The sequence below is a fragment of the Aethalodelphis obliquidens genome, unplaced genomic scaffold, assembly GCF_003676395.1.
Source record: "Aethalodelphis obliquidens isolate GAN/ISIS:26980383/991018 unplaced genomic scaffold, ASM367639v1 scaffold43, whole genome shotgun sequence".
NCBI classification, from domain to species: domain Eukaryota; kingdom Metazoa; phylum Chordata; class Mammalia; order Artiodactyla; family Delphinidae; genus Aethalodelphis; species Aethalodelphis obliquidens.
Window position 1 is genome coordinate 13,972,447 of NW_020837987.1, and position 27,239 is coordinate 13,999,685.

Sequence of the window (27,239 nt, forward strand, 5' to 3'; positions counted from 1 at the left end):
GACCTAAGCTCTTTTATCTCTCGGCTCTCCCATCCTTAAGTCCTCCAATAAATTCTCAGCTTACAGACAGCCAATGAATGAATGAAGAGAGACAAGGTAAAAATTGTACAGGACATTTTATGGCTGGGTCCACAAATGCCCTACATCACTCGGCACCCACTCCACTGGCCCAAGACCAGTCACATGGCCTCAACTTCACTGCAAGGAGGCTTGGGAAATGTAGTCTTCCTGTGTGCCTAAGAAAGAGGAAACCAAATTGGTGAGCATCTAGCAAACCTCTGCCACCTTCCTTTGGATCTCCAGGAACTCACGTACTCATCTCTGAGGAAGCGAACAGTGGGTAGAAAAGTGGAAGATTGGTGTATTAGTTTCCTGTGACTTCAGGAACAAATTATCACAAACTTGGTAGGTTAAAACAACAGAATTTTACTCTCACACTATTCTGGAGGCCAAAAGTCCAAAGTCAAGGTGTTGACAAGGCTGCATTCCCCCTGGAGGCTCTAGGGGAGAATCAGATAATTGCCTCTTGCAACTTATGATAGCTCCAGGAGTTTTTTGGCTTGTGGCTACATAACTCCAATCTCTGCCTCTCTCTTCACCTGGCGTTCTCCTCTTCTCTCCGTGTCTTCCTACGTGTTTCTTATAGGACACTTCTCATTAGATTTAGGGCCTGAATAATCAAGGTTGATCTCATTTTGATATCTTTAACTTAACTACATCTGCAAAAAACATCTTTTCCAAATAGGATCACATTCCAGGCCATGGATATATCTTTTGTTAGGGGAGGGGGGTCACCATTCAACACATGACAATCAATTCAGAGGCAATTATAATTATTTGTGTGGAAAATAATAAGAGCCTGGATTAGGATGGTAACCGTGGAGTTCAACACAAGTGGATGGATTCGAAATGTATTTTAGTAGTGGAGCATAAAGGACTTCATGGTGGTTTGGAAGTGGGCGCTCAGGGGAAGGGGTGGTGAGTCAGTGTCCTAACTGAGATTTGAACATAGGGCTGTGTAACCTAGGTATGAGCTTCAAAAAGTCTCTTTTGGAGCCATGTAAGGAATCGACTGGAGGGGAGAGAATAAGGCCAGGGAAGGGCCTGATGTCTGGGTCCAGGTGGGAGAACAAAAGTCCTGAGTCAGCCCGAGCCACGAGGACAGAGAGGAGGGGACAGAGTAGACAATCAGGGGGAGGAAGGGATTGGCTTAGGGACTGATGGGCCATATGAGAAAGAGGGAGAGAGGAAATGAGGACATCACCCAGGGGTTGGCCCACCAAGGAATAAAGAATCTGTGAACTTGAAGACAGATATTTTGACATTATCCAGTCAGAGGAGAAAAAAAAGAATGGAAAAGAGACAATTCAGTTTGTTTACATTTTGTTGAGGATTGTGGCATCTCTGTTCTAAACTTACACCTCAAGGAACTAGAAAAAGAAGAAATAAGCCCACAGGTAGCAGAAGGAAGGAAATAATGATTAGACCAGAAATAAATGAAATAGAGACTAGAAAGAAACAAAATAGATGAATGAAACTAAGAGTGGGTTTTTTGACAAGATGAGCAAAAATTGAAAAACCTTTAGCTAGACTAAGAAAAAAGATAAACGGCTCAATTAATAAAATTATAAATGAAAGAGGAGACATAACAAATGATACTACAGAAATACAAAGGATCATAAGAGACTACTATGAGCAATTATACACCAACAAATTAGATAATTTAGAAAAAATGAATAAATTACTAGAAACATACAACTTACCAAGACTGAACCATAAAGTAAATCTGAACAGACCAATAATAAGCAAGGAGATTGGGTCAATAATCAAAAATCTCCCAACAAATAAAAGCCCAGGACCAGATAACTTTATGTGTGAATTCTACCAAACATTTAAAGAAGAATCAATACCAATCATTCTCAGACACCTCCCAAAAGTTGAGGAGGAAGGAACACTTCCAAACTCATTTTATGAGACCAGCATTACCCTGATATCAAAGCCAGACAAGGACACTGCAAGAAAAGAAAATTATAGGCCAATATCCTTGATGAACGTAGATGCAAAAATCCTCAATAAAATACTAGCAAATTGAATTCAACATCACATCACAAGGATCATACACCATGATTTAGTGTGATGTATCCCTGGGATGCAAGCATGGTTCAACACATGGCAGTCAACACATGTGATATGCCACATTAACAGAATGAAGGATAAAAAGCATATGATCACTTCATTAGATGCAGAAAAGCACTTGACAAAATTCAACATCCTTTCATGATAAAAATTCTCAACAAATTAGGTATAGAAGGAATGTAACTCAACATAATGAAGGTGAAAAGTTAAAAGCCTTTCCTCTAGGGCTTCCCTGGTGGCGCGGTGGTTGGGAGTCTGCCTGCCAATGCAGGGGACACGGGTTCGTGCCCCGGTCCGGGAGGATCCCACATGCCGCGGAGCGGCTGGGCCTGTGAGCCATGGCCGCTGAGCCTGCGCGTCCGGAGCCTGTGCTCTGCAACCGGAGAGGCCACAACAGTGAGAGGCCCGCGTACCAAAAAAAAAAAAAAAAAAAAAGCCTTTCCTCTAAGATCAGGAATAATACAAAAATGCCTACTCTTATCATTTCTATTCAGCATAGTACTGGAAGTCCTTAGCCACAATAATTAGGCAAGAAAAAGAAATAAAACTTATCCAAATCAAGAGGAAGAAAATTATCTGTTTGCAGACAACGTGATCTTATGTAGAAAACCCTAAAGACACATCAAAAACCTGACTAACAAATGAATTCAGTAAAGTTGCAGGATACAAAATCAACATACAAAAGTCAGCTGCAGACTTCCCTGGTGGCACAGTGGTTAAGAATCCGCCTGCTGGGCTTCCCTGGTGGCGCAGTGATTGAGAGTCTGCCTGCAGATGCAGGGGACACGGGTTCGTGCCCCGGTCTGGGAAGATACCACATGCCGCGGAGGGGCTGGGCCTGTGAGCCAAGGCCGCTGAGCCTGCGCGTCCGGAGCCTGTGCTCCGCAATGGGAGAGGCCACAGCAGTTAGAGGCCCGCATACTGCAAAAAAAAAAAAAAAAAAAAGAATCCGCCTGCCAATGCAGGGGACATGGGTTTGATCCCTGTCCAGGAAGATCCCACATGCCACAGAGCAACTAAGCCCATGCACCACAACTACTGAGCCTGCACGCCACAACTACTGAAGCATGCACTCTCTAGGGCCTGTGCTCCACAACAAAAGAAGCCACCACAGTGAGAAGCACGCGCACTGCAACGAAAAGTAGCCCACGCTCACCACAACTAGAGAAAGTCTGCAAGCAGCAATGAAGACCAAATGCAGCCAAAAAAAAAGTCAGCTCCATTTCTATACTCTAACAACAAACTATCTAAAAAAAACTTAAGAAAGCAATTCCATTTATAATTGTATCAAAAATAAAACACTTAGGAATAAATTTAACCAAGGAGGCAAAAGACCTGTACACTGAAAACTATAAGACATTGAGAAAAGAAATTGAGGAATACACAAATAAATAGAAAGATATCCCATGTTCTTGGATTGAAAGAATTAATATTGTGAAAATGCCCATAGTACCCAAAGCAGTCTACAGAGTCAATGTAATCCCTATCAAAATTCCAATTTTCACAGAAATAGGAAAAAACTGTCCTAAAATTTGTATGGAACTATGAAAGACCCTGAATAGCCAAAGCACTCCTCAGAAAGAAGAACAAGGTTGGCGATATCATACTTCCTAATTTCAAACTATATTACAAAGTTATAGTGATCAAAGCAATATGGTACTAGTATAAAAACAGGTACATAACCAGTGAAACATAATAGAGAGTCCAGAAATACACCCATGCATATACAGTCAACTAATTTTTGAGAAGAGTGCCAAGAACACACAGTGGGAAAAGGACAGTCTCTTCAATAAATGGGAAAACTGTATAAGCACATGCAAAAGAATGAAACTGAACCACTATTGTACACCATTCACAAAAATTAACTTGAAAAGGATTAAAGACTTAAATGTAAAACCTGTAACTGTAAAACTCCTAGAAGAAAAACATAGGGAAACAGCTCCTTGAGTTTTACCACATTGGTCTTGGCAATAGTTTATTGGCTAAGACACCAAAAGCACAGGAAACAAAAGCTAAAATAAACAAGTGAGATTACATGAAACAAAAGAGCTTCTACATAGCAGAGGAAACAATCAATATATTGAAAGGGCAACCTTTTCAATGAAGAATGTGAGAAAATATTTGCAAACCATATACCTGATAAAGGGTTAATATTCAAATTACATAAAGAACTCATATAACTCAACAGTAAAAAAGCAAATAACTCAATTTGAAAATGGGCAAAGGACCTGAATAGACATTTTTTTCCAAAGAAGACATACATGTGGCCAACAGAGGTATGAAAAGGTGTTCAGCGTCACTAATCATGAGGGAAATGCAAATCAAAACCATGAGATTCCACCTCATAACTGTTAGGATGGCTATTATCAAAAGGACAAGAGATAACAAGTGTTGGTGAGGATGTGAAGAAAAAGGAACCATTGTGCACTCTTGTGGGAATGTATAAATTGGTGCAGCCACTATGGAAAACAGTATGGAGGTTCCTCAAAAAATTAAAAATAGAAGCACCGTATGCTCCAGCAATGCCACTCCTGGGTATATATCCAAAGGAAATGAAGTCAGTATCTTGAAGAAATATCTTTTCACTCATGTTCATTGCAGCATTATTCACAATAGCCAAGATATGGAAGCAAATGTCCTTCAACAGATGAATAGATCAAGAAAATGTGATACATCCCTAACCCTAACTTTAATATATATATCACAATGGAATATTATTCAGCCATAAAAAAGAAAATTCTGCCATTTGGGACAACATGGATGAACCTGCAGTGGGGGGAGGGGGAGGGGGAGGTGGCATTCTGCTAGGTGAAAGAAGCCAGAGAAAGAAAAATACTGGTACCATTTTACCATGTAAAATCTTTTTTTTTTTTTAATTTTTTTTTAAAAAAAAATTTTAAAGGCCAATTTCATAGAAACAGAAACAGATTGTAGAATGGTGGTTGCCAGGGGCTGGGGAGTGGGGAAAATGGGGAGACACAGGTCTAAGAGTATAAACATTCAGTTATAAGAGGAATAAGTTCTGATCAGAAGATCTAACGTACAGCATGACAATTATAGTTAATAATACAGTTTTGTGTGCTGGAAAGTTGCTGAGAGTAGATCTTGAGTGTTCTCACTAAGTTTACTATGTGAAGTGATGAATATGTTAATTAGCTTGAGCCGGCAATCATTCCACTACATACATATATGTATATACGTATGTACATATATACATATAAAATCATCATTCTGTACACTTTAAATATGTACAATTATACTTGTCAGTTATTCCTCAGTAAAGTTGGAGGAAAAAAGAAAGCCCCGAGTCAAAAATCAGAATACTATTAATATGAATTGATTTTTGATGACATTAATAACAAATAATTACATTTGGAGACTTAAAAAAAAAAGTGGATGAGATCGCTCAGAAGAAAGAGAGGGTACTGGGTCTCTAAGAAGGTCTGGTTTTCCAGGGCCTGGGTGGATGTCAAGATGGTAGGAGCATCCATGGTGTTAAAAATCCATGAGGCGTTTAGGACTTGACAAATTGAGGAGCCTGCAGGGCATCAGGGGAGACCTCAAAGGCTGCTGGCTGCGGGGCTCGGGCCTAGAGACAATCAGGTACTGCACACCCGGATCTAATGGCCAAGGTCCTGGGCTCAATCCTGACTCCCGTGGGGCCTGCCCCTCTAGGGGCCTCACTGCAGAAGCAGGAAGTACTGCCCGAGGCTCAGCTTCCGCTCTGGGTGTTCTGGTACCGCCAAGTCACCCCCTCACACTGGGGACCTTCCCACTTGGGACCTGCAGCACTTTCACTTCCCCCAGGTGCGCAGCCCCTGGCCCAGCACGTGGGAGGACCTTGGTCTACACTTGTTGCCAAGAACAGGATGCAGACTCCGAGAGAGGGGCAATGTCCGGAAGGTGGGGGAAGGGGGTAGATAAACAGAGAAAGAAGGGCAGGCACATAGATAAGGGGCCAGAAACCAGACAGGGAAAGGATAGAGACCTGGGGCGGAAGGGGACAGAGACCCAGAGGTAAAGAGAGGATAAAGATCCAGAGAGAAAAGAACAGAGACCGAGAGAGAGGAGGACAAGAAACTGGGAGGGCCAGGAAGCAGGGACAGAGATGAATGCAGAGATGGCAGAGCTTTGCAGGCGGTGAGGTCAGTGTCTGTGAGGTTGGCTGCTGTCCAGGGCCGGCCTGGGGTCCTGGTGCCCAGAGTAGGTGGGTGCAAGTAGATCAGGATTCCCTGCGCGTCCCCCAGCCTGAGCCATGGAGACCTGGGAAGAACTGCCTGGTGTGTCCTCGGTGCCCACCAATTGCAAGGCCCCTCAGGTACTGGTGTGTGCATCCCAGTGGGGCAGGTGAGGGAGATGGGGACAGAGACACAGAAGAAAGTCACCTCGCATGTAAAGGGAGGGGGTGGGGCTCTGCCCCTGGAACTTCCTCTTTCTCTGAGTTCTTCCTTTCTCTTCTCTCTCGGCCTCTCCCTATCTCTCTCTCAGGCCTGCGTCCCCCTACTGCCACCACCCCTTCTGTCCTGTCCCTCCCACTGTTCTCTCACACCTCTAGGAGAAGATGTCAGCCCAGGACAGCTGCCTCAGCCTCATCAAGTACCTCCTCTTCGTTTTCAACCTCTTCTTCTTCGTGAGTTGCCTCCCGGCTCCCCAGCCCAGGCCCCAGCCCCTGCCGCAGCTGCCCAATCTCAAACCCCCCTTCACCCACCGGCCATGCTCTCCTCTCCTCTCCCCAGGTCCTAGGCAGCCTTATTTTCTGCTTCGGCATCTGGATACTCATCGACAAGACCAGCTTCGTGTCCTTTGTGGGTAAGGGAGCTGGGGCAGTCTGGGTGGGCCTTCCTGGAGCAGGCATGAACTGGGCTCCCTTCCAAGGACCTCCTGTGGTCTCCCTCAACCCAGGGAGGCCCATGGTGCCCAACTCCCTGTTCTGATCGCAGGCTTTGCTCCACCACTTGCTACTGCCGTAACTCTCCGAGCCTCAGCTTCTTCCTCTAGCAAATGAGTTGTGCATACCAGTAATAATAATGGCCATTTCTCAGACACTTCCTAGGTGTCAGATCTTGGGCAGAGGCTCATCAGATTCTCCCATAAATCTTCCCTCTCTTGAGGCTCAGAGAGGGGAAGACACTTACTGGATGTCACACAGCAAGGAAGTAAAAGAACAGATCAACACTAATAATAATTGTAGGAAAATAACAATGGGGTAATAGTCAAAATCCTAATGGCTCATATATAATGTGTTCGCCCTGTGTAGAGGACCAGTTGAACACATGCCTCCCATGTGTTGCTCAAAACAACTCTAGGAAATAGATAACATTATTCCCTAGGTCTCAGGGAGGTTTAGATGGCTGATCCAATGTCACAGAACAAGTGATGGGGCTGAAACTATTGGGGGTGGGTAGGAGCTGACGGAGGAAAGAGAGACTGAGAACAAGAGGGAAAGACAGAGACCAGGAAGAAAGAGGGACAGAGATCTAGAAAGAAGGGAACAGAGCTCCAAAGAGAGAGAGGGACAAGACCCACAGAGAGAGGTGGAGAGAATCCCAGAAGAAAAGGGATAGAGAGATTCAGGGTGGGACAGGGACAGAGACCCAGAGAAAAGGATGCCAGGAGCCCAGGGAGAGGTCCCCCAGGTTACTGTCCCCCGCTTGGGTGGTGTGTGGGTATGGAATGGGGCTGCCTGGAGCTGTGCACATGGAGCCAAACGTCACTGCCTCTCACCTCCCCCAGGCTTGTCCTTCATGCCCTTGCAGATCTGGTCCAAGGCCCTGGCCATCTCAGGAATCCTCACCATGGGCCTTGCCCTCCTGGGCTGTGTGGGGGCCCTGAAGGAGTTCCGCTGCCTCCTGGGCCTGGTGAGTGCCCCTCCCCCCTCCATCCCTAGGCTCATTCACATCTTGCCCTCAAATAGCCCTGGCAGCTCCTTCATCCTGCGGAGGGATTCAGCCTGACCTCTCCACTCTGCCTCTCCCCAGTATTTTGGGACACTGCTGCTCCTGTTTGCCACACAGATCACCCTGGGAATCCTCATCTCCACTCAGAAGGTCCAGGTGAGTTCCCCTTCTCCCCCCGCCAACCCCAGCTAGTGGGTGGTAGAAAGAGACAGAAACAAAGGCAGACAGGGGCTGACATAGACAAAGAGAAATAACAGAGATAGAGAAGACAGAAAGAAACAGAGATACGGAAAGACAGAGACAGATGCAGAGACTAGCAGAGAGACACAGAGAAGGAGCTAGAGACAGGGAGGGCCAGAGAGACTCACCGACACGGACAGAGGAAGAGAGACACAAATCCAAAAGGAAGCAGGAAAACAAACAAACAAACAAACAAACCTCAGAGAAACAGAAGGCTCCGAGAAAGAGACAGAAACCGATTGAGATCATGGGAGATAGTGGAGAAACGGAAAGACAGACGATAGAAACAGGCAGAGAGAGATTTTGAGGGATAGAGACATAGCTAGCCATTCAGCGAAAAACCGAGGCCGACCTGAAGATGCTCAGGGACTACCTGAGGCTAAGACAGCCACGGAGTGGCTGGAGTGGGTTGGAGCAGATGGCGGTGGGGAGGCAGGTGGTGGTTCATCCTCACTCTCGGCCTATCAGCTGGAGCGGAAAGTGGAGAACGTCGTGCTGAAGACGATCCAAACCTACCGCGCCCACCCGGAGGAGACGGCTGCGGAGGAGAGCTGGGACTACGTGCAGTTTCAGGTGCATGAGGCCCCCACCCACCAGGATCCCTCCCTCTAGCTCTGGGACTCTGACGTGGCTCCGCCCACTGCCTGGAAGAGACTTGGCCCCGACGCGACCCGAGCCCCCAGCTCTAGGACCCTAAAGTAACCCTACTCACCTACTCCACCTCCAGCCGCGGCGACGTGGCCCAGTGCCCCAGCTCCCAGCTCCTGCAGTGGCTCCGCCCCCCGCCTCGACAAGACTCCACCCTCAGCCCCAAGGCCCTAGCGTGACCCCACTCCCTGCCCAATAGTGACTCTGGTTCCCAAGGGACCCGGCCCAAGTGAGACTCCATTCCCTGGTCACTCACATGACCCCGCCCTCCCAACCATTTGTCCCCTCCCTGAGGCCGAATTGTACTGCCTATCCACTCTTCAGTCCACAGCACGATTCTGCAGTTCCTCCCCCGGGCCCCATGACCCCTACCCCCGTGACTTGTCTCTCCCAACCTCATGTTCGCCTAATGTCTCCTGGCCCTGCCATGACCCCAGCCCAGCTCACAGTCCCCCACCCTGCACCCACCACTTAGCCCTCTACTCCCCAGTATGACCTCATACCCATCACCCAGTCCCCTGATCCCCCAAAGCATCTTGCATCCCTCCAGCCCCTGTTCCTCTGACTCTTGTCCCTCTCCTAGCTGCGCTGCTGCGGCTGGAACTCTCCTCAGGACTGGCTCCGTATCCCCAGCCTGAGGAGCAACGAATCGAGAGGGCATCGCGTGCCCTGCTCCTGCTATAACTCATCGGCGACCAACGACTCCGCAATCTTCGATAAGATCTCCTTCCCTCAGTTCAGCGGGCTCGGACAACTGGCGCGGCCCCGACACAATGCAGACATTTGCTTGGTCCCCGCGAACAGCTACATCTACCGTGAGGTGGGGAGGATTTGGAGCGCAGGACGTGGGAGGGGCCTGACAGGGTGGAGCTACGAGAAAGGGAGGTACTACAAGAGGGGCAGAGCTCCAAGGGGCGGGGTCTTTTGAAGGGCGGGGCCTAAAGAAAAGGCCTAGGCAAAAGGGCAGGATCTGGAACGCTGATGCCTGGGGAGGGGGAAGGCTTGGACCGTCCGAAGCGGAGAGACTAGAGAACCCTGGTAACTAGGGAAGGGGGGCGGTACCTGAAAGAAGGGTTAGGGCTGGGCGGAGGAGAACAGTGGGCCCAGGCTTGAGGGCGAATCCCCCAAAGAACCCTACCTGTAACCTCTCCCCTATATCCCCAGGGCTGCGCACGGAGCCTCCAGAAGTGGTTGCACAACAACCTCATCTCCATAGTGGGCATTTGTCTCGGCGTGGGTCTACTTGAGGTAATCTGGTCCCGCCCCCACTCGCGATTGGTCTAGGTGGCCCCGCCCCAAATTGCGCGTCCAACCATTCTCTCAGGGAAAGGCTCATGCGTGGTACAGCGTCAGCCAATCCAGGCCCTCCTGAGGCTCCACCTGGGACGAGGGAGGAGACCTAGCCTCTGTGAGCCCTGATTGGTTGCGCGGAGGGAGCAGGCGTTCCCACCCTTCCTCGCGAGGCTCCCATTGGTCCTCCTTGGCATATCATCCTCCTGCTATTGGCCGCAATATCCCTCCCCTTTCCCCTCAGGTGAGTGTGGCGGGGCTGAGCCTGCTACTACCACGCAGCATGCTCCACCGGGAACGCCAGCCGCAGGTTCGAACTGCGGGCCCGGCCCGAGCACCGATGGCAGCGGCAGGCGCTACGGTGTGCTGAGCAGCAGCGGGCGTAGAGGCAGTCTGTGGGTTGGCTGGGGCATGGCGGTGCCTGCCCTAACTGGGGGGACAAGGCCCCGCAGGGTAAGCTGCCCATGGCTCTGGGGCCCTGGCCCCTTTGGGATCAAGACGAGGAACAACCTGAGACCGGGAGTGTAGGCGCGGAGATGGAGGCCGAGATGGAATTAGAGGCCGAGACGGAGGGCGAGATAGATAAGCCTCCGGAATAAAGGACTTTGGGCTTTCTCCGGATCACGCGGCTTCTCAGACTCTAGACCTATGCTAGACGCAGCTGGATTCCCTCTACCCCACCCTATTCCTTCCTGCTTCAACTCCGCTCCCACCCCTCCCCGGCCCGCCCTTTGGTGTCCTACCCAATGACCTCTAGCCCTTTTACCCTTAATTCCGCCATATTCTCCAAACTCCCGTCCCTGACAGTCTTTCACGACCAGGCCCAGTTCTCCCTCTAGTCCCGCCCATTTCCTACCTACTCCCTTCTCCACACCTCCCATGACGCAGCCCCGCCCAACTCGCGGGCCCTTATTTTCTTCCCCTGGCCCCACCCCCTAGGTTTTTTCCCTGGGGACCCCCAACTCTCCCCGGCACCCCCTCGACCTCTCTGACCGCGTCTCCTTTCTCTATAGCTCAGCTTCATGACGCTCTCCATATTCCTGTGCAGAAACCTGGACCACGTCTACGATCGGCTAGCTCGGTACCGATAGGCCCCGACCTTCCCGAAGCCCTGCCCCGCCCCCCTCAAGTGCCCTGGGCATTTAGTTCCCTGTCGCCTGTAAATATTTGTTTAATCCCCAGCTGGTCCCAGCCATTGAGCCCTCATTCCCCTCGGGGACCCAGAGGTCTGCCTGACCCGCTGTTGTCACCTCTCCCGGGGGACCTGGGGTTTCCGGCCACCAGCTTCCTGCCCCTAAAGACACCTCATTTCTTTGCCTCTTCTGTCGGCCTACCACCTCCCACTAGATTATTTTTAGCCCAAACGCCAAATAAATCCCCTGCGTTTTGGTAAAATAGCTTTATCCTCTGTCAAAACACAAACCAACACACTTTGGGGGGAGAGGAGGAGAAGGAGGCAACACAGTCTAGCCCCACGGCTCATTTAGAGGAGGACATGAGGACATGAGACTTAAAAGCCTCACCCCACTGCTTGCCCAGCTGAGAAAAAGTCACGACCCTAACACCCGCTTATAAATATCTCTTGTTATATTAAAAAAAAAAAATATTTCCAGGGCCCACCTGGCTCTACTCCTGCACAGAAAGGGTTAACCTTCAAAATTCAGTATCAGGGTCCTGGGATGGGGCTGGTAAGGAGAGGCAGATTGGGAAGAAGGGGGGTGCTGAAAAACAGAGAGGGACAAGCCAATGTGTAACTGGGGCCCTCCAAGACCTCCAAAACAGAGAAGGGGGAGGATGCCTGTCAGAGACAGAAACAAGTGCTGTCCCACCGGTTGTCTCACTCCTGTCCCCAGTGTCAAATGCTCTGGAGTGATCTGTCCTTTCAGACACCCCTGTGAGGTCCCAGTATCAGGATCCATCCTTTCCCCTCAGTCCCAGCCCATTCAACTCACCACTGAGCTTTTAAGGTCCTAAGAGGGAGCAGCCCACCCACCCCCACCCCCCCGCCAAGTAAGAAACGTGAGGAAAGCTGGAGGTCCTTCCTGGGAGGAGGGTATTCCGGGGGTGAGCCACTTCTGGGGTCCCCCTTCAGTCCCTGACCAGGCGGTAAATGTGGTGCTGGGCCCCCCGCTCACTGGTGGAGACCTCGAAGACATAGGCGGTGCAGAGCAGCAGTTCCTGGGTGTCTCTGTTTGTCACCACCTGCCAAGGAGGCCAGGAGAAGGGGTTTATGCTTAGAAGGGAGGGCAGGGAACACTGTGCCCTGCCCGAGGAATCATGGGATACCCAAGAAAGGGATCCCCACCATGTCATGTTCCCCCAGGTAGATGGGATGCCAACATGCCAGGTTCTAGGTCTCAGGGTCAGTAGGGAAGGGCCTCACATCAGATGCTATATCACATTATAGGGTCAAGGGGGTCCCCACCACATCATACTTCCCAAAGTTAAAGGAGATTCTACCATATCATGTTCCCTGGGCTAAGGTTAGGTTCCCTGTGAAGGGGGTCCCCTAGGCTGAAGATCCACTGTGGGGTGTCCTCCAGGTCAATTTCCCTTTTATGAGAATGCTGTGGAATCCCCACCATAACAGTTCCCTGGGTAAACGGGTCCCCTAAGCTAAGGGTCAAGTGTGAGGTCCCCACTGTGTCAGTTTCCCAGGTAAAGGGGTCCCTAGGCTGAGGGTCTGTTGCAGGCACTCCCCTCCATATCAGGATCCCTGCTCAGGCCCAGCACCAGCGCATCACCTGGAGGATGGTGAAGTTCTCCAGGACACTGTTCATCATATAGCGCTCAGGCAGCTGCCGCAGCTTGTGCAGAAAATTCACCAGGTACTCACACATGGGTGAGCGCAGTAGGCGGTACACGAACCTCCCGTCCTCCAGCTGGGCACGCTCCGTCTGAACCAGGGGACAGGGAGTGGAGAGGACAGTGACTCAGAGACACAGGGGTCACCCCAGGAATTGAATCCCACTCCACGCCACCTCTCAGATGCCACACCCACTCCCCACTGCCATCTTCCCCCCATTGCCCCATCCACAGTGACCAAAGATGGGAACCTGAGCCCTTGGGTACCCAGCTCAGGCTCACTGAGCCTGGAACTAGGGACCTCTCCAGCCCCTCAAAGCTGTGCTCTGAACCCTCAAAACCCTCCAGGCCCTCAGATACCCTCAAACCCTCCAAAGACCCTCCATGAGATCTCCAAAGTCTATTTGACCTCTGTACTTGAAAGCCCCCTCAAGCCCTCCGCAACCCCTAAGTGTGACCCTTGAACCTCCTTGCCCTACGGACTCCTCCAAATCCACAAGAACTTTTTGAATCTTAGTGACTGTAAATCTCTGTACCACACAGTATCTTTAAACCCTCAAAGTGACCTCTACACATCACTTTGGAACTCCGTATTAGCTCTAAGCCCGTGCACTAAAGGGGTTAGGACACCCCCCACCCACCATGCAGACCCCCCAAAGGCCTGAGCTGTCGTGGCTCCCAGTCCATTTAGTCTGCACCCCCAAAGTGGCAGGTGGCTGGGCACTCACCCGCCCAGAGCTCCACCCCTCCAGCCTCACCTCCACCTTCTCCACCACCTGCTTGCCAAAGGAGCAGACCTTGGAGGAACAGGTGAGGGTCATGTGCTCCAGGCTCTCGTACTGGCTGCTCACTCCATAGAAGCCACCACTGCTACCGCCGGCCCCCACCTCCTCGCCACTCGGGCCCCAATTCAGGTCCGCCTGGGGATGGGGAGGCACAGGTAAGTTGGAGGGGGTGTCCCTTATCAACAGTGGGGACTCTTCTAAAGTGGGAACTGTGCTTCATGGCCTGGTGTCACCCATTGCCCTGCAGTTGCCCATCTCTTTTCCTCAACATTTAAAGTCCCCACCTCTCCATGGGCCAGTTTCTGGAGAAGACCCACCGTTCCTTCCATCAGTGTTAAACATTTCTGGGTCCCCCATGGTCCTGACCCTCTCTCCTCAGTAACTTCCCCACCAAGGAGGCCCTGGAATTCAACTTTTTCTCCTGAAACCCCCAACTCAGGTGTTCAGCCCCTTCCAAGGGCCTGGTTACTAAGGAGGCAGCTATTCCCTAGCAACCAGAGGCTCTCCCTCAGGGCCCTTCCTGACCCTGGTTGCTAAGACAAGTGGCTATTCCCTAGCAATGGGGCATGGTGAGGTCTGGGGAAGCCTGACTCCTCTCTAGAAAACTCTCCCAGGCCCTTTCAGCCAATTCTCAGGTGTCAGATCCCTTCATGACCCCAGTGGCCAACTGGAAGACAGTCCATTAGGCCAAGTGGAGCCTAATGAAGCCTAAGACCCCATCACATCTTTGGTCTGAGCCCCTTGGTCACCTTCCCAGGAGGCATATCTCTTCCTTTTCCTAACTGTAGTTGCTGACTTGGTCAGGTCATTCTCCAGGGTGGTTTAGTGCTCTCCTCAGAGGCCTGACTCCATCCATCACCCTGGCAACAGGGCCTTGTGAAGCTAAAGAAAACAGAAGGCCTTCCCGGCCACTCCCCTGCAGCCCTTCACATACTGGGCTTCTGAAGGGTTGCTCTCCAGACCTGGGACCTTGTGAGGCGTGTCTTAAGCCCTAACAATGCCTAAAACTTCAGCAGCACATCCTCAGAGCCGTCTCAGGCCGCCACATCACATACCAGAATGCTTCATAACCATGGAAGCTACGGGCTTTCCTTCTCGAAGACTACGTATATCCCTCCACAGCCCTGGTTACCACAAGAGTTAGCACCACCTAAACATTCAAATATTGATTGAACCCCTATATATAGCATCAGTCATTGTACTGGACACCACACCAAATAAGCCTAAGAAACCCTCTTATTCACAATTACATACCTGGCTCAGGGCTTATATACATTAAGTGCTCAATAAATGACTGCTAAATAAATACAGGACTTTACAAAGCCTGTAAAGCCTCCCCAGCTCCTTCAGTCCCTTCCTCAAGGCCAGACATTCTTAGCAACAGGGTCTGGTGAAACCCAATAAAGCCTCGTCCCCTCTTTAGAGACCAAACACTCCAGGATTCATTTGCTAAGGGGAAGGAGCCATTCCTTAGCAACAAGGTTTGGTGCGGTCAGGTGGGACACAGGGAAGTCTGAAATGTCACAAGCAAATCCCCAGGGCCGTATAAGTTGCGTGACTGGGTGTGGCAAAGCCTAGTGGGACCTGGGGAGGCTGGAGGTCTCCACACCTGCACTGGTCCCATCCAAAACTCCTTGGTGTTCCTTGCTGCTGAGGGGGCTGACACTCTGAGCCATGAGGACTGGTAAGGCCCAGGCTGACCTGGTAAGTCCTGAGACTCTCCGTTAGAGCCAGTGGCCTTAGCTAGGAGGCCACGTGACTTGTGAGCACTTTTGTTTTTGGTGGTGGAACTCACCCAGAACTTGACCAGGAAGAAGGCGTGGGGGGGCCCACGATCATACAGCTCCCGCAGACCACCCTTTTTCTCAGGGAATTTGTCATAGATCTGCCGGACGTCCACACTCTCGAGGGGGGGCGCTCCGGGGCTGGGGCAGTGCTGGCTGATATGTACAAACAGGTGCCTCTGGTACTGAGGAGGGACAGCCACGGGTGAAGAGTGGGAGATGGGCTGGACCCCCAGCCCTCGCTGCCCAAGCCCATCCCACACCCCGTCACCATCGCCACAGCTCCTGCTTGCTGTTCCACTGGGCCCAGCTCTCAGGCACTGTCCCCACTCCCTGCTGCCCCTTTACTCCCACAGTATCTCAGTCCCCAAGCCCTGTCCTTGCTGTCCAATTCCCTGCCCTGTCCCCTGTTCTCCATCCCCACAGCCCTGTCCTCTCCCACGCTCACCCCAGCCTTCTCCCTGGCCTCCCAGCCTCCAATCTTCTCTTCAGTTCTTCACTCACATGGCTAAAGAGCTAACCCTGGCCCTCTCCTGCTCATAATCCTCCCATGGCTCTCCAGTACCCCTAGGACAAAGCCCACACCCCCTCAACCTGACCCTGTATTGAATAGGTATTCATGGATGGATGGATGGATGGGTGGAAATCCACAGAGCCCACATCAGGACTTCCTATCTGTTCTTATTCTTATCACTTCTGTCCATACCTTGAAAATATTCCCCTTCTTCTCTTCCAATACAAATCCTCCTTCTGTCTTTCCAGGCCCAAGTCCGTCCAAATCTGCCTCTTCCTGAAAGCCTCCCTTGATCGCAATCAGATGGCATCTCTATACCCTACCTTTTCCGTGGTTCCCCATTACCCTCTAAACAAAGTCTGGGTCCCTCACTCAGCTTGGCAATGTCAGTTCCTCCAGAACCAGCACCTACCCACCTATCTGCAGCCTCACCAACTCCCACCATATTCAATTATTTGTTTCCCTGAAAACTTCATGCTGTTTCTCTGTGTCTGAAACATCCAGTTCCGCACATGGCAAATTCATCTCAGGGAAGTCTTCACTCACTCCCCAGGTATAATTACTCCTCTGTACACCCACAGAAATGTGAGCTTCCCCTATCCCAGCACATACTTGCTATTCAACAGACATCTGTCGAGAGACCTACTGTGTGCAGGCACTATTCTGGGTCCCAGGGCTACCTTACCTCATGGAGCTACCGGCAGAGACAGAAATTTTAAAAAATCATTCCATGGATAATATAACCTTCAGAGAGTGACATATGCTATGAAAAAATAAAGCATAGTAATGCTGGCAAGACTCATTTTCCATAAAGTGACTTGGGAAAGCCAATCTGAGAAGACAAGCAAAGGCCTGAATGAATGGAGGGAGAGAATGGGGATATCTGGGGAAAGGACATCCAATTGCAACGGCCCTGAACCAAGTGTGGGCCTGGCATGTTTGAGAAAGGGCATGGAGGTCAGTGTGGCAGAGCAGAGTAAACAAGGGTGAGAGGGCAGGAGGTAAGATCAGAACAGGAATGAGGGTCAGATCAACCAGAGCTTTGTAGGCAACTGAAAGGACTTTAGCTTTTGTTCCAAGTGAGATGGGAGGGTTTTAACCTCATCTGACTTGGGTTTTACCAGGACCACGATATACATCAACTGGCGTTTAGGTCACTATGGCAGAGACTCTGTGTTCACAAATCCCAGTTCCTTTTCACACAGCTAAACTACATTTCCCAGGCTCCTTTGCAGTTAGGTGTGATCACATGACTAAGTTCTGGCCAATGGGGTGTGAGCAGACCTAATAGTTGCCACTTCCAAGCCAGATTCATAAAACCTGCATAAGTCTTGACTCTCTGCCTTCCACCATCTGCCAGCCAGATGCAGAGCATCCAGCAGCATCTTCTGAAGCCCTAGAAAATGGCAGAGCCGCAAAATGGAAGAAGCCTGGATTCCCCAAACCACTGTGTGGAAGGCTCCTACCAACCAGCCACACTGAAATGTTAATGGGTGAGAAACGTCTATGTTGTTCAGTCCCTGAGGGTTGGGAGTTATTTCTTCTAACAGTCAGTCCACTCTGACTAATATGGCATCTGTCTCCATCCTAGGCCAGGAAAGCTGGCACCTAGAAACAGATTTTCTTCTCCAGGTTCCCAGTACCCACCCCAAAGCCTGGCACACAGTAGGCACTCAAAAATGTTTACTGAATGAATGAACAATGTCTTGGATGATTTCTCTGGCCTTTCCGATCCATGACCCCATGACCTTCCACTTCCTTTATTCTAGTAGTTCTCAAAGTGTGGTCCCTGCACCAGCAGCATCAACATCACCTGCGAGCTTGTTAGAAATTCAAGTTCTCAGATCCTACACCAGAACAACTGAATCAGAAATTCCAAGGGTGGGCCTAGCAATCTGTGTTTTAACAAGCCCTCCATGTTATTCTGACACATGCTAAAATTTGAGAACCCCTGCTTTATGCTTTCCCTTCCTATAACCCCCTTCATTCCAAAACTCCCCAGTGACTATCCCAAAATTTCACTCACAGAGTCAGCTGCATCCGGAGGTTCCACAAAGGCTGAGAACTCTACCAGCTGCAACCGAGCAGTGCCCAGAGCCCGAGCCTGCCAGGCTGGGGGTGATGGGGCAGGTGGGGGCAAAGCAGGAGGTGAGAGGGCTTGGGGGGGCTCGTACCCTAGAGAGAGAAGAACAAACAATAATAATTGCTAACATTTATTGAATATATCAAGCACTGTTCTCTCTTGCCTGCCTCCACTTAGAAGCTGAAAAGGCTAAATACTCACTTTCCCAGCCTCCCTTGCAGCTAGAGGTGGCCATGTGACACAGTCCTGGCCAATGAGACGTTAGGGGAAATCTGCTGGGGGGCTTCTGGGAAGGAGTTTCTTCCTGAATGAAAAAGACAGAACTTTGGGAGGAGAAAGCTTTTGGCTCTGGCCAAGTCCTGCTTGGAATGTGTTGCCTGGAGTCACAACAGCCATCTTGGGATAATAAAACAGAGGCCAAGAGACCTATAGAGATGCCAGTTCTGGTATTGCTGAGCTGCTGAACCAGAACAGGAGCAGCCCACCTCCAGATTTTTTGTTATGTGGAATCATTAAAGCCTTTACTATTCAAGGCACTGTTAATTTGGATATTCTGTAACTTGCAGCCAAAAACATTCCCAATTGATGAATCTGTGGAACCTGAGAGCTCTCTTTCACCAATGTGAGTACTTAGGACCACATCAGCATGGACTTCTGGAAGCCATCTTTGCTACCAGGTGGGCAGGGCCTGCCTGGGAATGAAGCCACCACAGAGGAAAGCAGACCCAAGCAAGTCCTGATGCTACCTTTTGAGCCCCTGGATCCAGCCATGCCTGAAGCCATAACTCCTGAAATAACAGTTACCTGAACCAATAAATTCCCCCCCCTTTTTTTTTTTGGTCATCTAGCTTGATTTGGGTTTCTGTCATGTGCAGCTAAAGAATCTTGATTAATATATCAATATCCCTGATGTCCTTTAGGTCAGCAAGTGACAGACCATAAACCCAGTAGATCTGGCTACAGAGGCCAGGCTCTTAACCACTATAAATTCTGTGACTCATCTTTCCATACCCCCACAGGCCCTGCCTGAGAGCTGGATCTCAGTAAGAATGTATCCCCTGATCAATGGAAGGTTGAAGGAAAGGCAATCAGGGCTGAGAAGAGAGAGGGGAAAACAAGAGAGGGTGCGGAACAGGCTCTTACCTGGGAGGTCAGTTGATGGAGGAGTCAGTGACAAGGAGAACGGTGTCTGCGAGAATGGCTTCACACTGAGGGAGAAAGGAAACTGGGGGTCAGTAAGAAGGAAAGATGCTAATCGTACCATCTAACATTTACTGAGGGGCCATGACAAGCCAGACCCTGTGCAAGTACATTATGGGCACCATTTCATTGAAGCCTCAACTATACTTCAATAAAATAAATGTTTAAAAAATAAAATAAAGCAGGGCTGTCCAATAGAATTTTCTGCGATGATGGAAATGTTCTGTATCTGTGCCATCCAATACAGTAGCCACTGGCCACATGTGCCTACTGAGCACATGACCTGTGACTACTGAGTATGAATGTGGCTAGGATATTTGAGGAACTGAATTCTTTTTTTTGGCCACGCTGAGTGGCTTGCGGGATCTTCCCAACCAGGGGTTGAACCCGGTCCACAGCAGTGAAAGTGCCGAGTCCTAACCACTCTACCGCCAGGGAATTCCCAAGGAAGTGAATTCTTATTTAATTTTAATTAACTTAAATTTCAATAACCACATGTGGCTAGTGACTGCAGTATTCGACAACAAGGCTCTAGAAGCCAATAACCTATGGGTAGCCCAGGAGATAGTGGTGAGGAGACTGAGATGTCAGAGGGCAGGCAGAGGCCAAGTGTCAAAAGATCAGGATCAGAAAGACACAAACTCCGTGGACATTTAGACCTGAACCCGCAGAAACCATAACCTAGTACTTGCCATCCCAGTTCTGAAATCTAAACCCCAATACCCTACCCTCTTACCCATTAGGGCCACTGCTCAAATGCCACCTCCTCAGAGAGGCCTCTCATGACCCCTGTCTAAAAAGAGGATATATACCCTGCTTTACTTCCCACATTTATTCTTTTCTTATTAATGCTTATTTATTTATCTATATGTTTATTGTCTGCCTCCTCCCCTCTCCAAGTATATAAGCTCCACGAAAGCAGGAATTCTAATTTGTTCAATGCTGGGTCCCCAATACAAAAAGAGTACCAGGCACTTAGTAGGTGCTCAATAAACATCTGACTGACCAGCCAATGGCTTAATACTTCTCTCAGTTTCTGGAACTCCCCAAACTTTCACACCTCAGGGCCTTGGCACATGCTGTTTTCTCTACCTAAAATATTCCCAACCCCGTTATATACCTTACTAAGTCCTACTTGGCCTTCAGTGTTACCTCCTCAGAAAAACCCCCAGAACTCTCTCCGTCACCCAAGAACTTGTTTTGATTCTCCACACTACGGCACACACTTCAATTTTGTGTTTATTTAGGTGATGATTTAATTAACATTCGTTGCCCCCATTTGACTATCAGCTCCATAAAAGGTGGGACCCGATGCCCAGTGCGATGCTTGCTGAACCACCCCTCCTTCCAGCCCAACCCTCTCCCCTGCAAACCTGTAGTTCCTTCAGCCCCCAGGGACTTGTTCTGACCCTTTCCTGTGTCCCCATCCAGCAGCACCTCCCCAGCAAACTTTTTTCTCTCCCAGCCTGGATCCACGGCCACCTCCATGGGCTGAAAACTCCATTTCCCATGAGCCTCTGGGGCCCTTTCTATCTTCTAGGCTTAAAACATATCCTGTCACCCTCAAGGCTCTCTCAGAGCTGAAAAGGGGCCCATTTTCTTCCTTCCGACTCTGAGAGAAGATAAAGAGCCCTGCTCTACCCTCAGGCCCAAGAACCACCTTTATGGGATGAGAACAAGCCTTTCCCATGAGCCTCTGGGGCCCAGACAATCTCACTGGGAGGTCATTATCCCCATGGGCATCCTACAGGCCCCCTCACATTCATCACATCAATCCCATGCTGAGCTTATTTCCTCCTCAAATCCACTCCTTCCCCAGGTTGCACATTTCTGGATGGTCCCACCAACCCCAGTCACCAGCCAGACCCCAAGCACTCCCCTTGCCTCGTCCCTCCTTCTCAGTCCATCAGGCCCCAGCCCCATCCCTCCTTCTCCTCTCTTCCCCATCCCCTCCTCACTATCCCAGCTCAGACCTAGTCTTCTTCTCCGGATCACTGCCCCAGCCTCCTCCCTGGGATTCAAATTCAGATAGCCTGACTCCAGAATCTATGCTCACAAAAGAGTTGGGAGCTGGAAGATGGGGCGAGAGAGGGCTGGAGGTGGGGGGAGGGGGAGTAGGTGCTGAGCCAAAATAGGAAGTACTTACTCTGGAACATTCCAGGGGGGCCCAGAACCCCCCGACCAAAACTGGAAAAGCTCTGGGGTCTGAAGAGACAAAGAAGGGGGCTCAATCAATTTCCTGTTGAAACTGCAACCCCACCGCTCCAGCCCTGAACCCCACAATCCCCAACCCAGGCCACCTGAGGACCGGCGGGACCAAGTTTGGCCTGCAGGGAAGGTGCTGAGATGAGCTGGGCTGAGGACATGGTGGCCATTGTCTGGAAAGCCTTGTCCTTGGAAACCTGGTCCTGGAGGAAATGTTGGAGGTCCATGTTAGTGGGAAGTCCCAGTCGACACAGGAAGGGTGGGACAATGACATGGCAGGGCAAGCCCGCAGAGATGCAGAGCCAAGGCGAAGGGTTGGGTGAGGGTCCAATCCCTCTCACTACAGCCCCCCGCCCCTCCTGGCCTCCTCAGGAATGTCTGGGAAAGGGAGAGGGTGGGAGGATGCGTAAGGGGACTTACCACATTCAGGGCCTGCCCATGGGGGTGGGTGAGGGTGCCAAAGGAAGAAAGAAAACACGACTTAGGAAATGAGGCCTGGACTGCCCCACTCCACCTTCCTGCCCTCCCAATCCCTATAGTCCAGCCACCCTGAGCTGAGCGATGGAAGGAAGGGGGAGCAAGGGATGAATATAGAACAGAAAGTAGAGAAAGCCAGGCCTAGAGGAGGAAAGGGGTTCCCAGGCCCAGAATAAAAGACAGCAATGAGGGTTTCTAGGTTCAGAAAGAGCCGGAAGTGGAGGTTTCCGAATACACAGGCAACAGGAAATGAGACTTTTAAACCCAGAGAGAAGAGAAGGTGAAGGTTTCCCAGCCCAGAAAGGAGGGGGACAGTGAGATCCACAAAAGACCAAAGATTGGGAGTGAAGGTTTTCAGACTTAAAGAAAAAGGATGGGGAGGCTTCTGGGCACAAAAGGAACAGGAAGTAGTGGTCCCCAAGTCCTAAGGAAGAGGCAGAAAAGACCCCATACTCAGAGGAGTAGAAAATGAAGGTCTCAGGCCAAGATGGAACAGGAAATCCAGAGGATGCAAAAAAGAAAAGGGATATGAACATCTCCAAAAGGAAATGAAGACTTCTGGGCACAGAAAATGCAGGCAGGCAACATGGAAAGATGAACCAGAAGGAGACAAAGAGGAGATCCTCACAGCATAAGAGGGAGAAGACAGTGAGGGGAGGGGAGGAGAGGAGAGGGAGGGTGAAGACAGCAGTAGTCAAAGGACAGGCCCAACGACCCATCCTTCTTGCCTGTCCTAAGCTAAATCTCGGTCCCCCTCTCTCTATGACACTTCCTACCCAGGGTCTCTATTCACCCCCTTGCTGGGCCACTAACCCCCACCTTGGGTCTCTGCTCCCCTCATCTGTCTACCTCTGTGTGACTCTGTCCCCATCTCCGGGTCTCTGTCCCCCACCCTGGGTCTCTCCCTCTTTCTCTGGACCTCTGTTGCCCTCTCTCTCTGGGTCTCTGTCCCCCTCTCTCTGGGTCCCTATCCTCCTCTCTCTGGGTCCCTATCCCCCCTCTCAAGGTCTCTGCCTCCCTCTCAGGGTGTCTGCCACGGTCCTTTGACCTCTACCTTGAGCTTGGACTGGATTTCCCTCGATTTCCTTCGGGCCAAAACCTGGATATGACTAGAGACCTGAAGGGAGTGACAAAGAAGCAGATTCAGGCCACAGCCACTCACCCCTTGCGTCCCGTACCCCTTCCCTCCCTCCAGGTGTCCCATGGAGCTGCTGAAACACGAAAGAGGACAAATACATAGAAAGTGCCAGCTGCCTTGGAGCGTAAGAACACAGATGTGTCCATAAAGGCTATTTTTTTCTCACTAACACTACTGATCATCCCAAGACCCAGCAAATCCGGGTCTTATTTCTCTTCCCCATCCTTTTCTCTCTGGCTCTTCTGGTCTGTCTTACCCTCTAGTTCTCATGCAACTGCTAAGAGAACTACACCACAATAGGCACAGTTAGAGTGTACTAACAAAGGGGCCAAAAGGAAAGGCAAAAACACACGAACAAGCCTCTCCTCTAATGTGAATCTGCTGGTAGGCTGACCCTGACAAGACAAGCCCACTCCAAACAGAAGCCCACAAGGCAGTCCTGAGACCTGTTTGCGAGTTCGAGTCTTCCCTGTTCTCAGCTTGATGTAGCGGGCAATCAGTTCATTCCGACCTGAAAAGTCAAAGATGGAACAGAGTTAGACCTTCAGCAGAACTTCCCAACAGAGAGGACACCAGGGGAGGAGAGAGAAGCAACATTTCCCAGAGGTCCACAGCAAGCCGGGGGCTATAAGGGAGAGGAATTATGACTGCAGGCTTTGGAGCCAGGCTGCCTGGGTTCAAATCCCAGTTCCTCCACATACTGGTTCTTTGTGGCCTCAGGCAAATCATTTAGCCTTGCTGGGCCTTGGTTTCCTCATTTGTGCAAATGGTGATGCTAACTCCTACCTGAGTCATTCTGAGGATACAATGTGCTTTTATGTGAACTGTGCTTAGAGCTCCATCAGTGTTGCTTAATATTTTTATTAACCCGTGGGGGCTAAGGCAAAAGAGCCGGCTGGACTCACCATACATCTTGCCTTCATCGGACAGGATGATTTTCCGCCGGCCACAGGGTGGGTAGATGGCCAGGGCCTCCTGGAAGCTCTGCTCGATGTCTGGACTCCAGACACCCTCTGCGTCTGGGCCCCCGTCTCCCCCCGCCCCCTCACTGCCGCCAGTGCCCTCCTCGCTTCCTTCCTCACTTCCTGTCCAGCCGCTGCCATCGTCCAGGGGGGCCCCAGCCCGGGGTTCCCCCATCTGGGCCTGGAGGAACACAGAGTTCAGCAACATTCCCTTGACCCACCCAGAGGGACCTCAGAGCAGGGTGGGCTAGAAGTCCAGACTGCTGGGTCTGAGAGAGGAGGCTGGGGGCACCCAGACCCTTGGATCTGAGGGAGAAGAGGTTTGGGGATCTGGACCCCTGGGTCTGAGAAAGGAGGGGGCTGGAGGCCGAACTCCTGGATCTGAGGGAAGCAGGAGACTGGGGGCCTGGACTCCTGGGTACTGGGGGAGAAAGGGGCTGGATTTCTGGGGAAGCTTAGGGTGAGAGCGTTCTCCTGTGTTCTCAGGGGAGCCTGGATTGTGATGAAGTCTTGAAGACCCCAGAGTGATGACTAGGGTCCAGGAGGGCTGAAAATTTGGGTGTGGATTACTGGTTTAAAGAAGACAGGAGTCAGAGCCTATTTGCAGGGAAGGGGGACGTGGGTGAGATCTTCTCAGTCCCACCCCGAGAACAGGTGCCAGGATGTGAGCAGCAGCTGCTAGAAAAGAAGGAGGGGCACAGGCCCTAGTAAGGCTGAGGGGAGATCCAGAGAGAGGGGGACAGAGACTTAGAGAGAGAGGACAGAGTCCCAGAGACAGGGAACAGAGACCCAGTGTCGGGGGGACAGAGACCCAGAGGGCAGGGGACAGAGACTCAGGGCACAAACTCAAGCCAAGACCAGGAAAGACCTACAGAACCACAGACTGGGGGACAGGGGCGCCCTGCCATCAGGAGAGTCAGAACAAAGGGCCCAGGCGTCCCCTCCCCCAGTTTCCCACAACCCCCATCAGGGGAGGGACTGGCCAGCGAGGGCGCCTCCTCTCTGGCCCCCGGCCCCGCCCCTTCCCTCCCCTTCCTCCCCCCCCCTCCCCCCCGCCCCGCGGCATGGGCTCGGATCCAACTCAAGTTCCCAGTGACTTTCCGGAGGCCGGGAACAGGGGAAAACTTTTTCCAATACAGTCAGATCCCGCCTCCCTGGCGGCTCCACGTCTTCCACAGCTTTCCCAGGACCCCAGAGTCCAGGCCCCCAACCCCCTCCTTCCTCGGACCCCGGAGCTCCGGCCCAGACAGACAAAGACCCCTGGCCGAGCCCAGTGGCGCTGAGGCATTCAGGACCCCCGTAGGCCAAAATCCCAGCCCAGCTCTCCCCCATGTGGCCAGACAAAGGGACAGAGGAGCTGAGTCAGAAAGGTCCCCACTAATTTCCTGCCCCAGGCCCCAAACCTCCAAAGAGACAAGACCGAAGATCCAGAAAGCACCGTAGCCCCCCCTTCTGCCACCCAGGAGGCCTCCTTTCTCCATGAGGAGGACCAGGCGCCCACAAATGACACACACAAACCAATTCGATCAGAAACAAGCATGGGGCCCTTTCTCACTTGAAACCGATACCTCCACGGACATTCCCCCCACAGTCCCCCATCCTCACCGACTCCCAGGCGCACACTCCCAAACTCAGACCCATCAACAGACACCCCAACTCTGGCAAAAGTTCCAACTCCACACTTAGACTCAGTCACGAGCGCAAACTCGGGCCCCCCCCGGCAAAAAGAGGGCTGCAAGCAATTCAGAGACGGTCCCACAAACACCGCAATTCATAACGCATAACTTCCCACCCGAACTCACACACCCCAAAGCAGGATCCCCGACTCCCGCCGGCGCCTTCCTACCTACCTCCCGGCCTGGGGCTGGGGAGCCGCGGGCGGGCGGGGCGCTGCGAGGGAGAAAGTTGCCCGGGAGCTTTGTTTGGGAAAAGTGGGAGGGACCGGAGGGGGGGCGGGTCCGGGCGCCGGACAGCGGGAAGGGGGATCCGACGGTGACAGTCTGGGAGAGGATTTTTGCTTTGGGAAAAGACAGGTGAAGTCTAGCTGAGGCCTGGTGAGAATTTCGGGATTCTGATGCTTGGATCCCTGAGAGAGGAGGAGAATTGGGGGTCTGGACACCTGGGTCTGAGGGAGGATTGATGGGGACCAGGAAACCTGTCTGTATCTGAGAGAGGAGGAAACTGGGGGCCAAGATTCCTGAGTCTGGAGGAGGAATGGTCTGGGGGCCTGGACTCCTGGCTACCCTCTAGTGTAGTTTGTGTGTTGGAGATGTGGAAGTGATTGATAGGACCACAAAAGAATCCTGTTCAGCGTCAAGTATATTTTTGAGACTAGAGGTATGGGGATGGGTTTTTGATTGACTTCCACTGATTTCTTTTGATTGATTGGTTTCCTTGTGACCTCATCAGAGTTAAGGGTCGTGGGCAAGACGACTAGGAGTTTATTGGAGGTTCACCAAGGTGGAGACTCCCGCATCCACACGCACTAGTGGACTAGAGGTGGCAGCTCTCCCAGGACCCAGGGAGAGCCTCGGTGCCTGAGGAAAAAGATGAGCGTCCCGTAATTATACCCCTTAAAGATGAAGGGTCCCTTAAAGATGAGGAGTTGAGTGTTCAAACTCAAGAGACAACAGGGGCTGGGGTCCAGACTCTGGGGTCCTGAGGAAAAAGGGAGCCCGGATCCCGGGTTCCTTGTAAGGTGGTACAGAGGACTGGATTTAGGGTTTCTTGAGAGGGCGGAGCTTTTTAGTGGAACCGAAGAGGGCTCGGGGTTCAGCGTCCCTACATTGCACTCTATTGAGCGTATTAATCGTTTCAAAACCTGGAGAAGACGAAAAAGGACACGGAGAAACTCTCAGAGATAGATACAAAACTAAGCAGTGGGATAATCAGAAGGACTGCTCGGACGCGGGTATTTCATGAGCAGAGAGAGCCTAGGAATGGAACTGAGGGCGCTAGGGGCAAGATCTGGGGCACAGAGGTGTGGCCTAGGTGCGGGGGCGTGGCTCTAAGACAGGGGCGGGGCCACCTGCGATTGCAGTGACTCCGGCACGATGCCCATGATCAGAGAACAGG

General features: G+C 51.2%; 2 protein-coding genes across 7 annotated transcripts; one reads left to right on the forward strand and one right to left on the reverse strand.

Moving 5' to 3' along the window:
• Positions 1-6,010: 6,010 nt before the first annotated feature.
• CD37 (CD37 molecule) lies at positions 6,011-11,606 on the forward strand. 2 transcript variants are annotated; one of them, XR_003427456.1, is made up of 10 exons: positions 6,011-6,454; positions 6,692-6,766; positions 6,873-6,945; positions 7,870-7,994; positions 8,115-8,189; positions 8,742-8,846; positions 9,505-9,741; positions 10,086-10,169; positions 10,456-10,664; positions 11,225-11,606. XR_003427456.1 is itself a non-coding variant. In XM_027080178.1 (9 exons), the coding sequence occupies exons 1-9, from the start codon at positions 6,392-6,394 to the stop codon at positions 11,300-11,302; spliced, it is 915 nt and encodes a 304-aa protein (XP_026935979.1). In that variant the 5' UTR covers positions 6,034-6,391; the 3' UTR covers positions 11,303-11,606. The 2 variants fall into 2 exon arrangements, 1 of the variants encoding a protein (XP_026935979.1); XM_027080178.1 differs by lacking the exon at positions 10,456-10,664 and having other exon boundaries at positions 6,034-6,454.
• TEAD2 (TEA domain transcription factor 2) lies at positions 11,596-26,100 on the reverse strand. 5 transcript variants are annotated; one of them, XM_027080175.1, is made up of 13 exons: positions 25,971-26,100; positions 24,108-24,345; positions 23,649-23,713; positions 23,119-23,181; positions 22,008-22,019; positions 21,683-21,790; positions 21,529-21,587; positions 19,326-19,390; positions 18,126-18,274; positions 15,597-15,770; positions 13,775-13,936; positions 12,956-13,108; positions 11,596-12,413 (listed from the first exon to the last, which is right to left on the reverse strand). In XM_027080175.1, the coding sequence occupies exons 2-13, from the start codon at positions 24,337-24,339 to the stop codon at positions 12,300-12,302; spliced, it is 1,356 nt and encodes a 451-aa protein (XP_026935976.1). In that variant the 5' UTR covers positions 24,340-24,345; positions 25,971-26,100; the 3' UTR covers positions 11,596-12,299. The 5 variants fall into 5 exon arrangements, with proteins under 5 accessions (XP_026935976.1, XP_026935978.1, XP_026935977.1 ...); XM_027080174.1 differs by having other exon boundaries at positions 12,143-12,413; positions 26,015-26,051; XM_027080176.1 differs by lacking the exon at positions 25,971-26,100 and having other exon boundaries at positions 12,138-12,413; positions 13,814-13,936; positions 24,108-25,131.
• Positions 26,101-27,239: the final 1,139 nt, after the last annotated feature.